The 14,594-nt window shown below is 38.3% G+C and overlaps 2 protein-coding genes across 2 annotated transcripts; both read left to right on the top strand.

Moving 5' to 3' along the window:
- The first annotated feature begins 9,990 nt into the window (after nt 1–9,990).
- Nucleotides 9,991–11,265, top strand: LOC147489746 (uncharacterized). The gene is made up of 2 exons (XM_086574722.1): nt 9,991–10,738; nt 10,814–11,265. The coding sequence occupies exons 1-2, from the start codon at nt 9,991–9,993 to the stop codon at nt 11,263–11,265; spliced, it is 1,200 nt and encodes a 399-aa protein (XP_086430848.1).
- Nucleotides 11,266–13,275: 2,010 nt separating this feature from the next.
- Nucleotides 13,276–14,141, top strand: LOC147489745 (uncharacterized). Its single transcript, XM_086574721.1, has 2 exons — nt 13,276–13,302; nt 13,485–14,141. The coding sequence occupies exons 1-2, from the start codon at nt 13,276–13,278 to the stop codon at nt 14,139–14,141; spliced, it is 684 nt and encodes a 227-aa protein (XP_086430847.1).
- The last annotated feature ends 453 nt before the right edge of the window (nt 14,142–14,594 follow it).

Below are 14,594 nucleotides of genomic sequence, written 5' to 3'. Positions count from 1 at the left end.
ATGGTTCGCATCATCTAGTCGATTGTATTTAGAACTCGGTTGCTTATCCACCCACCGAGAATGTGAGTTCCTCTCCGGGGTTATTGAATAGTGCACTGTTTCTTGATGCCAAACCGAGTGTTCGAAACTCCATTGGGCATGGGCATGTATGATCTCGAGTCCTTAAACCCACATGTCCACTCTCCATCTCCTTTTTGTTCCATGAAGATCCATACGCACTCGGCCCTCCTGGGAGGATCAATGGGAAAGCCAGATCCAAAGATCCTCTTGTGGATTGTATTTCATTGTTGCTTTTGGGTTTGACTGTGGTTGCCGCTTCTGAAAATGCCATAGAAGTCAAGAGAGAGGTAAAGGAAAGGTAAAATAAGGCTAAGACTTCAATCAAATTGATAAACAAATATAAAAAAGGGCCAACTCTAATAACAAGATGAAGACATGGACATACTTGTAATGAGATTTGTAACTCAAAGATTCACATTTGGATCTCTGCGGCGTTGGAGTTTCTCGAATCCCTCCTCCCATATTCGGATTCACGGCCTTTAACGAAAGCTGCTCTTTGCCCGCATAAATAAATATCGTCAATTCAAGATTTGGTAGAGAAAATAATTGCATGATAGAAAGAAAATTGTAACACTTTGTGCTTTTTGTAGAAGAGGTTGCAGTCCTCAGATTAGTGTTCTAGATCTTCCTTTTCATTTTCATATTCAAAACAGGGCAGAAGAGCTTCTAGCTACCATCTAAAACCATCTATAGAAGACTCTAGGAGATGCTACAAAAGCCTCACAGTTTACATAAATGGCCTCAAATACAAGAAAAAACATTTTGAAAAATGGTTTGCCACCTAAAAACAAAGAGCATGAGGGAGTCTCACTCGACACATTAAACTGATAGGTTTGAATAGCATTTTCCGTAACAAAAGAATGACATAAGCTGAAATAAATTAATTATTACATACCTTCTAGCTTCCTCATCCCGGAGTTTAGTATCAAACTCCTTGCTCGGTGGATACTTGGGCAAAGCCGATGGATCATGAGGGGTATGGCTTTGTTGTAAAGAACTCCACCAAACAAATGATCTTGAAGTTAGGAAAAGGAAATAGCAGGAAGTATATATATTAAAACATTACTTCTCAAACCAGATGTCAGTAACATGTACTTAAAAACTTGTATAATGATTGAGAAAGGTCATCTGACAATTTAGTACTACATAATGAGGACAGAAAAAGGAAAAAGTATATACCTGTGCATTATGTCCACATTCCCTCATGACATTTAAATATTTGCCTGTGATTAATATTAACTCTGCAACATTTGAAAGGAAGTTAGGAATATCCTCCTTGAGGCTATATCTCTGTTGCCAATACTTGGCATCCTAATCTTGAACAAGAGCCTCCTAGTAAAATGTAAACCAAATAAGCATCTAATATGCATGCTCCAGGGGCTCACAATAATAGGTAAACTTTGAATACCTTTTGGAGTGATTTGTTTTCAGCAATGAAGAATTCTTCATAAGGATCATCAATCACACCTTCGTAGACCCATCTACACAGTAACTTCATTTGTTTAAGTCATACACCATTCAGTAAAACAAAGCTTGCATAGACCCCATCAAGGGCTATGAAAATGGTAAAAGAGCATCAGCTGCTAGCTGGGAAACAAATGCACATGGTGTAAATTTCGAACCAACTTAACCTGACAGAAAAACCAGAGTCCTTGTATAGAAAGTCTTCCAAGTCGAAATTGATGTCCGAGTTGCACCACCATGGCCTAGTAATCCTGATAAAGAAATTTCTCTAAGGTTAATATTATTTATGAATAATATATCAAGAAGTGTTAGAAACTGAAGTTCAAAAGAAATCAATTTGATTTTCATCAGTTGCACGGGACAGTAATCATCAACAAGAGGTTTGTGGGCCTGAGATCAAGCAAATAGAAAAGATGGTGACTACCAAATTTTTAGACCTAGGGTTGGTGGCAGACCAACAGGACTTGGAAAAAATGTGAGGAAAACCTATTGAGAAACTTAATGGAAATAAAACAAAATAAACACAATCAAGTAGTTAATGAGACTAATTAATAATATCAATCATTCAGTAAAAGTATAGAGAAAATATAGTGTTCCAAGTAATAATAAATGACTTGAACACAATCAAACCTAAAAAAAGAAGTTCCGCGGATGAAGGTCCATGGCGTAAAGCCTGGGTGCGTGAGGCACCAACGGTAGCAAAGACGCACCGATGGCGCAAAGAAAGAACACCCAATGAAGAAAAGAAGAGGCACCGCTGGCAGCGGCATCACCCAAAGCAGCAGGCACCCGATGGGCGTAAAACAACACCCAAAGCAGAAGCAGTAGCACTAGCGGCAACAACAACAACCCCCCAAGCAAAGGCACCGGGGGGCAACAACTACACCCAAAGAAGAAAGACACACACACCCAAAGACCCGGTGGACATTCTAAATTAAGATTTGGAATTAACTAACCAAAATATCGCTAAATAATTCTCTTCTAATGTCTACGCCATACTTATTTATTCACTCAATAACCCCGCATTTAAGTAAAACATATTGAAGTAAACATCTAGGTATTATTGAGGCTAGCATTCGAAAGTGCAACTAGTTGCCATGAGTGAATGGTGGAGAGTTGGATTATACCTTTTGGGCATGCTAAGTGCCAACAAGTAGATGATGTCTAGCAAAGCAACTTCAAACCCCTGCTCCCTAGACACAAGACATTTTCCCCTGGTTTAGTTAAAGGAGTTAATGTGAATAGACACAAAAACTATTTTAAGGTAACCTATCAGTACAAAGAGGAAACACAAAATCAGCAGAATAAGATTAGAAAACATAAACTTGTATTGTGTTATATATAGTGCCTATTCCAACTGATCTGATATATAACAATGTCTTTTTATGGGTAAGGAAGCCCGGAGTTAAAGGCATAGGTGGGGGTTAATGGGGCAAGGCGACACTAGCCACTTCTAGACATGAGCCTAAGGATGCCTTAAATGCGAGGACCATACACAGCCAAGATGATGAACACATGCAAGTTTTTAACTGCATAGAGGTTGGGTTTTGGCAAAACCCACTTAATGAGGGATTTTCCGGTAGCGGACAACGTGTCTCAAATAAAAAAAAGAAAGAAAGAAAGAAGTAAAATAAGTTTCCCATGACTAATGAGTCGGATATACATCTCTTTTAAGAAAAAAATTAACAACAGATAATGAGTCTTGATAAACAACTCATTTCAGCAACCCCACTTCAGAAATGAGTCTGTCCTCCCCGCTTTTCTCCCTCTCTCTCTCCTTGGTCTTCCTCTCTTTCTCCCTCTCTCAGTTCTTTCTTCTCCACCCTCCGCTCACACCCCCACTGCATAGCAATAATCTAGTAAGGTTAAAAGCCCATCGAAGTAGTACACAGTATGAGGCTAACCAAGTCTATTTACAATACATATTGATAATAAGGTGTATAGTATACTCAACAGTACCAAGAAAAAAAAAGAAGATAACATTAATTCTAAAGATGTGAGTCAAAAAGAAGCTAGAGTCAAGATATGTAGTGCATTATTGGCTAGCCTAAAAAAAAGGGTAACTATGCTACAAGCCACAAGGTTTTCCTTATACCATCTTTTACTTGTTGAAGTGTAATTGTGCAAGTAATATCCGTAATCATTTCAATTAAAGAAACACTAGTCCATTAATAGTTCGGGACCTCCACTCACTCAGAAGATAGTATTTCAATCATCTTTTTTTCTTGGTAGTAACTTAGATGGTTAGTTTTGAGAGCACGCACAGTTCCAAACTACTATAGTGAGAGAACAACTACTCCCTGAACCACTTCATTAAATTGGCATGTTGCCTTAAAGGATAGAAGGAGACTCCAAACCAATCCCTAAGATTTATATCAACCAACATAGCAAGAGATATCTTTTCTTCCTGAATAGAAAATTTATAAACCTAATTGAAAATTATGAGTTTATGCATCCAGAGTTACATAAGTCTAAGAACAACTATATTACCAAATGAATTGAGTGCATTAAAATGCACACGACAGCTCCTTGTGAGGCGAAAAAATAAGGAAAAGATGAAAGGAAGTCACTAGCAAAATCTTTTACTACGTAGGATAGTCGTCTGTCATTACTCATGGTTAATTTCTTCTTTTCATGCCAATGACCAACAACAACAACAACAACAACAACAACAACAACAACAACAACAAAAGAAAATCGCAATTAAGATATGAATAAGAAAATACTCATTGCATCACTTGCAATTAGAGTGAAATACTAGTAAATTCGAGACAACCAAAATTCACGAATAATACCAACACCCCATTTCTTCCATAACTTATAAATGAAATTGTGGATTGAAATGGACAGGCTCATAATTATTATTGTCTCATTTTCCTATAAATGACTATGGTGTGAAATATACTTCACACCTGACTCCTCAAGAAAGACCACCGTGGTGTTAGGCACGAAAAGAAGCGGATGGCTTGTTAATGTCAAGAAATAAATGGAAGAAAATAACTTACTTGGACTTGATCAAAGATTGAAAAGTAATCGTACAAGATATCCAAGCAAAGTCAAGACTTCACTATCTAAACACTTTACCTTACTTGTGCCAAACTACCAATAGAAAAATATCCGAACATTGTTGAAATATTCAAGAATCTCAAACAGGTTAACCAGGTCGAATTAACAAAGTTAAAAACATATACATGGATCGAGTAAGCAGTATTTTTACCTAAAGCAACTTATCAGTACACCGAGGTAGCTTTGTCTCCTGCTTCTCCATTTCTACTTGAGCCCTCTTTTTTAGGAACATCAATTCAATTAGAACTCAGTCTAATTAAACAATACAATCAACCTAAACCTGCAATATTGAACTTTGAGAAAAAGGGGGAGAAAAGAACTATGGAAAAAGCAAAATATTATGCAAAATTTAAAATTGATCGAACGAAAAAGGGGAGAAAGAACTAACCCTCAATTCAGTGAAGTTAAAACTCAAGGGACAAACTTGATTGCATCTCTCGCATCTAAATTCACTAGGTTGATCTTACCTCCACCGCCGAGAGAATAGATGAGAGATTTAGGGATTTATGGAAAATCAAAGCTTTTTCGAATGTGGAGGAGTAAGTAAAAATAAAAAATGACTTCCCCTGAAACCCAAAATTGAAATGGGTTATCATTAGAGAGAGGGTGAGAGAGAGATCCTTCACTTACTGTCGATGGATGTGAGGAGTGCTTAGATTCATTGAGCGGTGGTTGAAGGTTTGAAATTTTTAGTAAGAGTGCCACTTTAATCGAAGGCGAGCATGGTTTACTCATCGGAACTGGAGAGGAGTGCCGGAGTGATAAAGAAGAAACGAGGTAGCTGGGAGAGATGGGAATAAATTTTTGAGTTGTAATTTATTCGAGAGAAAACATGGTCCCTCGGGTTGTAATTTCCTATATTCTTAGACCTTCATGCTCGCTTGCCGTCACTATATTTCTCGAAACTCCTCAAAATTTAAATGAAATAATTATCAAATTATTGGTGACGGTTTTTGTACTTTAGTGACGCCAAAATGGTGTCACAACATTCCTGACGCCAATTTGGTGTCACTATTGAAAAAAAACCCAGTGTCACAAAAATGTTGTTATGCTGTTGTATATTTATACTTTATAAAGTACTGATGATATGATCTTCTGTGTGTCCACACCATATCATCTACAACATAAAGTATTAGACACATGCATAACTAATATATAACATATATAATATGCATAACATTTACCCATATGATTCTCATTCAAAATATAAAGAATTAGAGTTGATACAAAAGTAATGTTTTTAGTATATAACCCTATCAGGTATTACATACACACCACATTGGATAATTAAAAGGAAATCGAAAACTGGATTCAAATACATTGAACTGAGCTCAGAGAGTAATTAACGGAAAATCGGAAACTTTATGCAAATGCAATAAACTAAACTCAAAAAGTAATTAACTAGAAATCGGAAACTGGATGCAACTGCATTAAACTAACGTTAAAGAATAACTAACGGGAAATTAGAAATTGGATGCAAATCCTTAGAAAATATTTAACGGGAAATCAGAAATGGTATGCAAAAATACATCAAACAAACCTCAAATAATAATTAACGGTGAATCAGAAACTGGATGCAAATGCATTGAACTAACCTCAAAATATAATTAACATAAAATCAAAAACCAAATGCAACTGCATTGAACTAACCTCATAGAATAATTGACGGAAAATCAGAAACTAGATGCAAATACATTGAAATAACCTCAAAGAATAGTTAACAGGAAATCAGAAACCGGATGAAATTAAATCGAACTAACCTCAAAGCATAAATAATCAGAAATCATAAACTAGATACAGATGTATTGAACTAATCTCAAAGAGTTAATAATGAGAAATTGGAAACTGGATGCAAATGCAATAAACTAATTTAAAGACTAATTAACGAATATAGAAACATCAAAAAATGGATGTAACTGCACTGAACTAACCTTAATGAATAATTAACGGGAAATCATAAATTTGATGCAACTGCATTGAACAAACCTCAAAAAATAATTAACGAGAAATCGAAAACTTGTTGCAAATGCATTAAACTAACCTCGAAAAACAATTAACGGAAAATCGGAAATTAGATGCAACTGCATTGAACTAATCTCAAAAAATAATTAACGGAAAATTGAAAATTGGATGCAACTGTATTAAACTAAAATCATAGATTAACTAACAGGCCGGGAAATCAGAAATTGGATGCAATATCCTTAATGAATATTTAATGGAAAATAAGAAACTGGATACAAATGCATTGAAATAACCTCAAAGAATAGTTAACTGGAAATTGAAAACCGGATATAACTACATCGAACTACCCTCAAAGCATAAATAACCAGAAATTCGAAGCTAGATATGAACTAACCTCGAAAAATATATAACGAGAAATAAGAAACTGGATGCAGATGTATTAAACTAACCGAGTAATTAACGGGAAATTGGAACCTTGATGCAAATACAATTAACTAATCTCAAAGAGTAATTAACGAAACATTGAAAACTAGATGAAACTGTACTGAATTAAACTTAATGAATAACTAATGGGAAATTGTAAACTTGGTGCAACTGCACTGAACTAACCTCAAAGAATAATTAACGGAAAATTAGAAACTTGATACAACTATATTGAATTAACCTCAAAGAATAATTAATGGGAAATTGAAAACTAGATCCAACTATATTGAACTAGCCTAAAAAAATAATTAACGTAAAATCGGAAACTTTATGTATATGCATTGAACTAACCTCGAAATATAGTTGTATTATATATAGAGAGAATATAAAATCTCGACAAGTATAGTTTTGCATTTTAAGTAATATTTATTATAATTATTTTATTATGATTGGAAATGCTTTGCTATTTAAGTAGCTTCAATATCATCTTCACCACATTGGGCATTCTCACAAAATTTCAATCAAACTTCTATTATTAAACATAACAACGAAAATAAATCGATGCGTTTTACCAAGATTTGGTGCTTTCTTTTTATAGAGAGTGGTGCAAGAAATTTGAACAAGTGATTAATATAAGTCCATATCTTATAGCTATGAATAGTTGCTAATATATTTTAGAATAATTTAATATAACGACACCCGTTCGTAGGACGGGTTCGAAAGCTAGTATATATATATATATACCATCTTGGCTCTATTTTTTAGTGTATTCACAGAGACTCCCATATTTTCACAACACTAAAACTAATTACAAAAATTTAGGAAAAACCTTGCGCTATCTCAAACTAGAAAGGAAAGCTTCTCCCTATTACCAAGTTCTTTTATTCCTCACCAAGAAAAGTCAATATACTTCCATCATTATTCTCCATATTACCAAGTTCTCTTAAACCTCACCAAGAGGAGTCAATATACTTCCATCATTATTCAATACTGAAAAAGTAAAAAAAAAAACAAAAAAACAAAATTTAGCAAGTTTGGTTAGGATATCATATAAGATCGTATACAACTAGAACTTATTCATGTGTTTGTGTCTTCGGAGAACTTGATAGATGGTGAAGCTTTCTATTATCAAATTGTCTATGGGACTATGATTATTATTTGCAATTGCAAATTTTGGATGGTTACTGTGTGTGTATATTTTAGCAAATAGATATATATCATGTGGCAGCATCTTCTTAAGGCTCGGATATGGTCTCAGTGTGGGTAGAAAGTACCAGAACGTACCTTAAGTCCAAATCTTCTTACTTCCTAGGTTCGAAAGTAAGACACTTCCTAGGTTCGGAAGTGAGACAAGAAAAGGAGGTTCGTGGGCTTTGGAACTAGTTGGAGTAGTAGGTTCGTATAACCAATTCCTAACTATGAACTCCAAATCCGGAACTCAACTACTAGGTTCAGACCAGGTTCGTGGGCTTTGGAACTAGTTGGAGTAGTAGGTTCATATAACCAACTCCTAACTATGCTCCAAATCTGGAACTCAACTACTAGGCTCAGAGCTCTAACTACTACTCCGAACCTAAACATGTTTTTCTATTGTTTAAATCTATAAATGAGACCTATTTGACTTGGGAAACATAAGGCTTCTAGAAGAGTCAAGATGAGACTTAACAAGAGACGGTCTCCTAGTTAAACACTAATTGGGAAACTTCATCTATTCTTATAAATAGAATAGTTGAACTACGCTTTGAGTTTGATTCCTATTGACAAGATACATAGGCAGCCATTAAAGAACGTGATTCAACTCATCATCTTCTACATCTCTTCTTCTTCTTGATCCAATACTTCTCACTGTTCTTTGATCATCAACAAAAAATTTGTATTTCTAGATTAGGAAAAATCATCACACAATTGGCGCCGTCTGTGGGAAACCATACAGAATTGATTTGATTTCTTGGTCGATTTTTTTTTTTTCAGTTCTAGGTTATCCTATCCACCAATTTTTCTTGGGTTTTTTGTTCTTAAAAAAAAATCTTCTTTTCTTCACTTTGATTCAAAATCATGGTTACTACAAGAGCCAATGCAAATCAAGATAATGAGGGGAATAATGAGATCAATAACCCACATGTTACTGCTCAAAGACAATCTAAATGTAGCGGAGCTCAACGTTTTGGGGAAGGACATGTAGAAGATGAGCCCAACAACGATACTCCCCAATCTGCCATAACTAACCAAGTCGTTATGGATATTGTGATGGCCGAACGTGGTCGATAGGAGGCTCGTTTGCGTTTCTTCCAAGACTACTACCGCACGAAGGAGGGTCGTTCACCTCCAAAGGTGTTGCCTACTGATGGAAACTCGAGGGGGTAGTTCCGGCCACCAAGTCTCGACCATGGTGAGGGCTACGTCCCTACGCCTTATATCCCTTACTTCAGTGGGTATCATAGTGACCAACCAGATTCGGATTATAATCTGGAATTGGATCTAACCCGACACTCGAGTTCACACGGAATGGACTTCTCTTGGTATTTAAGTTCTCGAGGTACGAGGGATGGACGTCCGAATGTGTTTGCCAGGAATCCACAACTATCAAGGCCACCCTCGGTATGAAGAAGACTTTTAGTTCCAAGGGAATCTTCATTACCTTGGAATCCCTCAGTTCCCCGATCCAGTTTTGCAAACTCCTCCACCCAACCTTGGAAACCTGAACCACGTTATCATCGAGATGAGAACTACGAGAGTCCAGGTCTAAGGTACAACAACGAGAGAACTCCAATTCATGAACTGACTACTCTTGCACAGCTTAAGGCGCAAATACTGGAGGAACTACAAGGTTCGAAACCAACCAAGATGGATGAGTCAGTTGTTCAGTCAGCAATCGAGGGAGACATTGGAACTCCTTTTTCACGACATGTTATGAGTGGATACATCCCCCCATGATTATAAACCACCGAAATTCTCTAAATTTAATGGCAAAGTTAAGGAGATCCGGTCTCTCATGTGCTCAGTTATCGTCAAGCAATGGTGGGTCTTTCTAAGAAAGATCATTATTTGTGCCGGTATTTTGCTTCAAGTTTGACAGACTCGGCACTCATTTGGTACACGAAGCTGCCCAGGGGCAGAATTCATGAGTTTAAGGTGTTATCCATCAATTTTATTGCGAAATTAAGTTGTAACCGACCCTACATTAAAACCGCTGATGCACTATTTGACATGAAGATCCGGATGGATGAGCGTATTAGAGATTTCACCAAAAGATTTAACGAGGTTCAATTGCATGTTGACAATGTCGATGAGACCCTCTCCATTGTGGCCTTTAGAAAAGGATTAGATCCCACTTCTAGTCTATACATGTCCTTGAAGAAAAAGAAGCCTACGAACATGACAGAGTTACAGGCTCGGATCGATAAGTATGCGGAACTGGAAGAAGACCAATTGGATAGGGAATCTTCTCATAAAATAGTGATAACCAATGTCACCTTCGCTCCTGTTGGTAGGAGCTCTGCTAGTCATTATGATGATAGGAAGTCCGAGGAACCACAGTCAGAGCACAAGTCGGTCGACAGGAATTCCTATCAAGATAAGTCTAAAAGGCAGAAGATTGGTGACACGTCAGGAAGTGAGCAACTACCCCCGCTGGATAGAGACTTTACCACTTTAACTCACCTTTATGAGGACATCTTTAACGCCATCAAGAATAAAAACATGTTAAAGAACCCTCCAAAGATGAAGCCCGGCGCTATTAGAGCTAGGAATACTAACGTGTATTGTAAGTTCCTTAAATAGGCTGGTCATGGAACTAAGAATTGTAGGTCTCTTAAACATGGGATTTAGGATCTCGTAGACCGAGGTTTACTAGATGAATATAAGGGTACTCTAACTCAGAATACTGCCGCAATTCCTGACACCAATGTACACAATGTAAAGACAAGAACGGATAAGGTAGTGATTCACACGATCGCTGGGGGCAATTCCAAACACCCATTTGATGAGTTGAGTAGAGGGCAAAGGTACCAGGAAAGACAGGCAAAGCATTTGCGCATCATTAACAATCTCACTTCCAAACCGACCAAAGAATCCAACTCCATAGTCGTTTTCATTGATGACGACGCTAAAGGGGTTTTCTTTCCACACTCGGATGCATTGGTTCTGTCTTTAGAAGTTACTGGGTGTGATATGCATAGGATCCTCATCGACCCTGGGAGTTCTGCAGATATACTTTACTATCATGCTTTCAAACAAATGCCGATTCTAGAAACGGAACCGTCCGCGGAAATCTTCTTTGTATGGATTTAATGGTGACATGGCCGATGATAGGAGAGATTGAATTGACGATCAAAGCTGGCGGCCGACGGTGCTCTGAATGTCAACTTCACAATTGTCAGGGGAGTTACGCAATATAATGCTATTCTTGGTAGGAGTTGGCTTCATCGCTTGAAAGTGGTTCCAAGTACTTATCATCAAGCCTTAAAGTTCCCTCACAAAGGCAATATCGTGGTGATCAAAGGAGATCAACAAGCTTCCAAGCGATGCTACGCAGCTCTTTTAAAAAATGGTTCCGGAACTGCTCCAATAACACTGGGGGCAGGTTTGATACCCGCCAAATAGCAATTACAGAATGAGTCTCCCTCTCAAGACATAGTGTTGGCACATTTGGATGTAATTCTATTAGATTCTATAGGGCCGGACGAGAGGAGGACTCCACCAACATTGGAAACAGTTGACGAAGTAGACATATAGTAGATGGTTCCGAACCACGACTTGTCTCAATTGGCACCATGTTGGACCCGAAGGCTAGAGAAGAGTTGATAAGTTTCTTACAAGAATTCCGAGATGTATTTGCTTGGAGTTATGAGGATATGCCTAGAATTAATCCCTCCATAACCTGCCATAAGCTCAATTTGGATCCGAACATCGTGCCAGTTAAGCAGAAACTCAGAAAGATGGGTCCCGAACGTACTAAGGCTATCAACAAAGAGGTGGATAAATTGCTTAAGGCCAAGTACATACGAAAGATCACATACTCCACTTGGATCTCTAACGTTGTCGCTGTCAAGAAAAAGAATGGGAATTGGCGTACGTGTGTTAATTATACGGATGTGAACAAGCACTATAAGAAGGATTGTTTTCCTCTTCCTCGTATTGACACGTTGGTCGATGCCACTGCAGGACATGAGATTTTCTCTTTCTATGACGGATTTTCGGGTTACAACCAGATACTCATGTACCCTCCTGATCAAGAGCATACTACTTTCATCATGGCACAGGGAACCTATTATTATTGGGTTATGCCTTTTGGTTTAAAAAATGCAGGGCAACGTACCAACGCTTGGTCACAACGATGTTCAAAGATCATATTAGTGATTTTGTCGAAGTCTATGTCGACGACCTTCTGATCAAAAGTAAACAAAAGTCTGATCATCTTGCACACCTTCGTGCGTCTTTCCAGATCCTGAGGAAGCATCGTATGAAACTTAACCCGGCTAAATGTACCTTTGGTGTTACCTCTGGGAAATTCTTAGGACATTTGGTTACTAAACGTGGAATTGAAGCTAACTCAGACCAGATCAAAGCTATTCTTGATATGCCTTCTCCAAGGTCTCCGAAAGAGTACAACGGTAGGTTTGGCGTCTTGTCCCACTTAACAGGTTCATTAGTAGAAGTTCGGATAAGTGTCAGGTTATGTACAAGTTACTAAGGAAGAATATACGCTTTGATTGGACCGACGAATGTGAGATGGCTTTTAAGGACCTAAAAAATTATTTGTCCTCCCCTCACACCGAAGCAAGGAGACGTTTTAGGGTTATACTTGGCCTCTTCCGAGCATGGCATCAACACCATATTAGTACGAATTGATGAGAGGAATATTGAAAAGCCTGTCTACTTTGTTAGTAGATCCCTCCTAGATGCCGAAACACGATATCCAAAGATTGAGAGAATAGCTCTAGCTCTAATCTTTGCTGCTAAGAAGCTACGACCATACTTCCAAGCTCACACCATCAGAGTCATCACTGAGTATCCTTTGAAGTCGGTTTTGGCAAGACCAGATAGGGCCGGACGTCTCTTGAAATGGTCCATTCAATTAGGGGAATTTGACATTATTTATGTGCCGAGAATTTCTGAGAAGGGGCAAGCTTTGGCTGAGTTCCTGATCGATTTTCCTCTAGATACCTCAACCTCGGCAATGGTAGCAGATTCGGAAAAGTCACCTCCTGCTTTCATGGAGTTAGACGAACCTAACTCACTTCCTCATAGTCAAGTTCGACCTTGGAGTCATATCCCAGGTTGAAAGTTGTTCGTACGTAGATGGATCTTCCAATGACCAAGGAGCAGGTATTGGTGCGGTACTCTTGACTCCAGATAACACTAAGTTAGAAAAATCAGTGCATTTGGGGTTCAAGGCATCTAACAACGAAACTGAGTACGAAGCTATGCTAGCGGGCTTGTCTATGGCACTAAACTTAGGAGTACGACATCTCACAGTATTCAGTGACTCTCAATTAGTTGTACAATAGATTGAGGGTGGTTACGAAGCTCGAGACCCTCGTATGGCTCAATATTTGGAGTTGGTTAGATCTCTTACTTCTCATTTTGAAGATCTAAATTTCATAAATTTGCCTAGGCTAGACAACAGGCATGCCGATTCACTTTCCTACTTAGCTTCTTTACTTGGGGATATCGAAGCTTGTTCAATTCCCGTCGGATATCAGTCAGCGCCTAGTATTGGAAGAGAATTAGTTTGTCTTGTGGCTCCAATTTTGCAAGCTCCAGTGGGGACCTGGATGGATCCGTATCGTTCTTATCTATTAGATGGCACTCTTCCGGTAGAGAAGACAGAAGCACAGAAGTTGTTAGCCAAAATGGGATGTTATTTACTTGTTGGTGACAACTTGTACAAGAAGTCTTACTTAGGACCTCACCTGCGTTGTGTTACTCATGTCGGGGCTCATACTCTACTTGAAGAGATACACTCGGGCGAATGTGGAAATCATGCTGGGGGCAGATCTTTGGTACTCAAGATACTCCAACAGGGGTACTTTTGGCCTTATATGCTTAAAGATGTAGACCCTTATGTTCGGAGGTGTGATGCTTGCCAGAGACATGCTAACTACATCCATGTTACAGTCGAAGAGCTCCATCCTCTGGCATCTCTGTGGCCATTTGCTCAATAGGGAATGGACATTGTTGGTCCTCTACCTATAGCTCCTGGCAACATGAAGTTCCTTTTAGTTGCAATAGATTATTTTACTAAGTGGATAGAGGCAGTTCCTTTAGCGAATATCAGGAAAGTTGATGTCACGAAATTCATCTGGAACAATATCATTTGCAGGTTCGGATTACCTAACGTCATCCTTTCGGATAATAGGACACAATTCCAGGGCACCAAAACACAAGCTTTTTGTCGAGATTGGGGCATTGTGCAACTTTTCTCTTCTCCTGGATATCCTCAAGGTAACGGTCAGGCGGAAGCTTCTAACCGCGTTATTTTGGATAATTTGAAATGGAATCTCGTGGAGAGAAGTAGATTGTGGGTTAAGGAGTTGCCTAAAGTACTTTGGGCTTACCGAACAACTCCTCGACGTTCGACTGGCGAATCACCTTTCACTTTCACTTATGGTACCGAA

Source organism: Coptis chinensis, chromosome 7, assembly GCF_015680905.1.
Source record: "Coptis chinensis isolate HL-2020 chromosome 7, ASM1568090v1, whole genome shotgun sequence".
Taxonomy (NCBI): domain Eukaryota; kingdom Viridiplantae; phylum Streptophyta; class Magnoliopsida; order Ranunculales; family Ranunculaceae; genus Coptis; species Coptis chinensis.
Note: the sequence above shows the minus strand (reverse complement) of the source record. Positions and strands in the feature narration are given on the sequence as shown.

What these genes read in the sequence shown, in the direction of transcription:
- LOC147489746 (XM_086574722.1), top strand. Translation starts at nt 9,991, where the DNA reads ATGGTGGGTCTTTCTAAGAAAGATCATTATTTGTGCCGGTATTTTGCT. An exon ending in TAGGAATACTAACGTGTATT is followed by an intron (nt 10,739 to 10,813) that starts GTAAGTTCCTTA and finishes AGGATCTCGTAG; the next exon opens with ACCGAGGTTTACTAGATGAA.
- LOC147489745 (XM_086574721.1), top strand. Translation starts at nt 13,276, where the DNA reads ATGGATCTTCCAATGACCAAGGAGCAG. An exon ending in TTCCAATGACCAAGGAGCAG is followed by an intron (nt 13,303 to 13,484) that starts GTATTGGTGCGG and finishes GTTGTACAATAG; the next exon opens with ATTGAGGGTGGTTACGAAGC.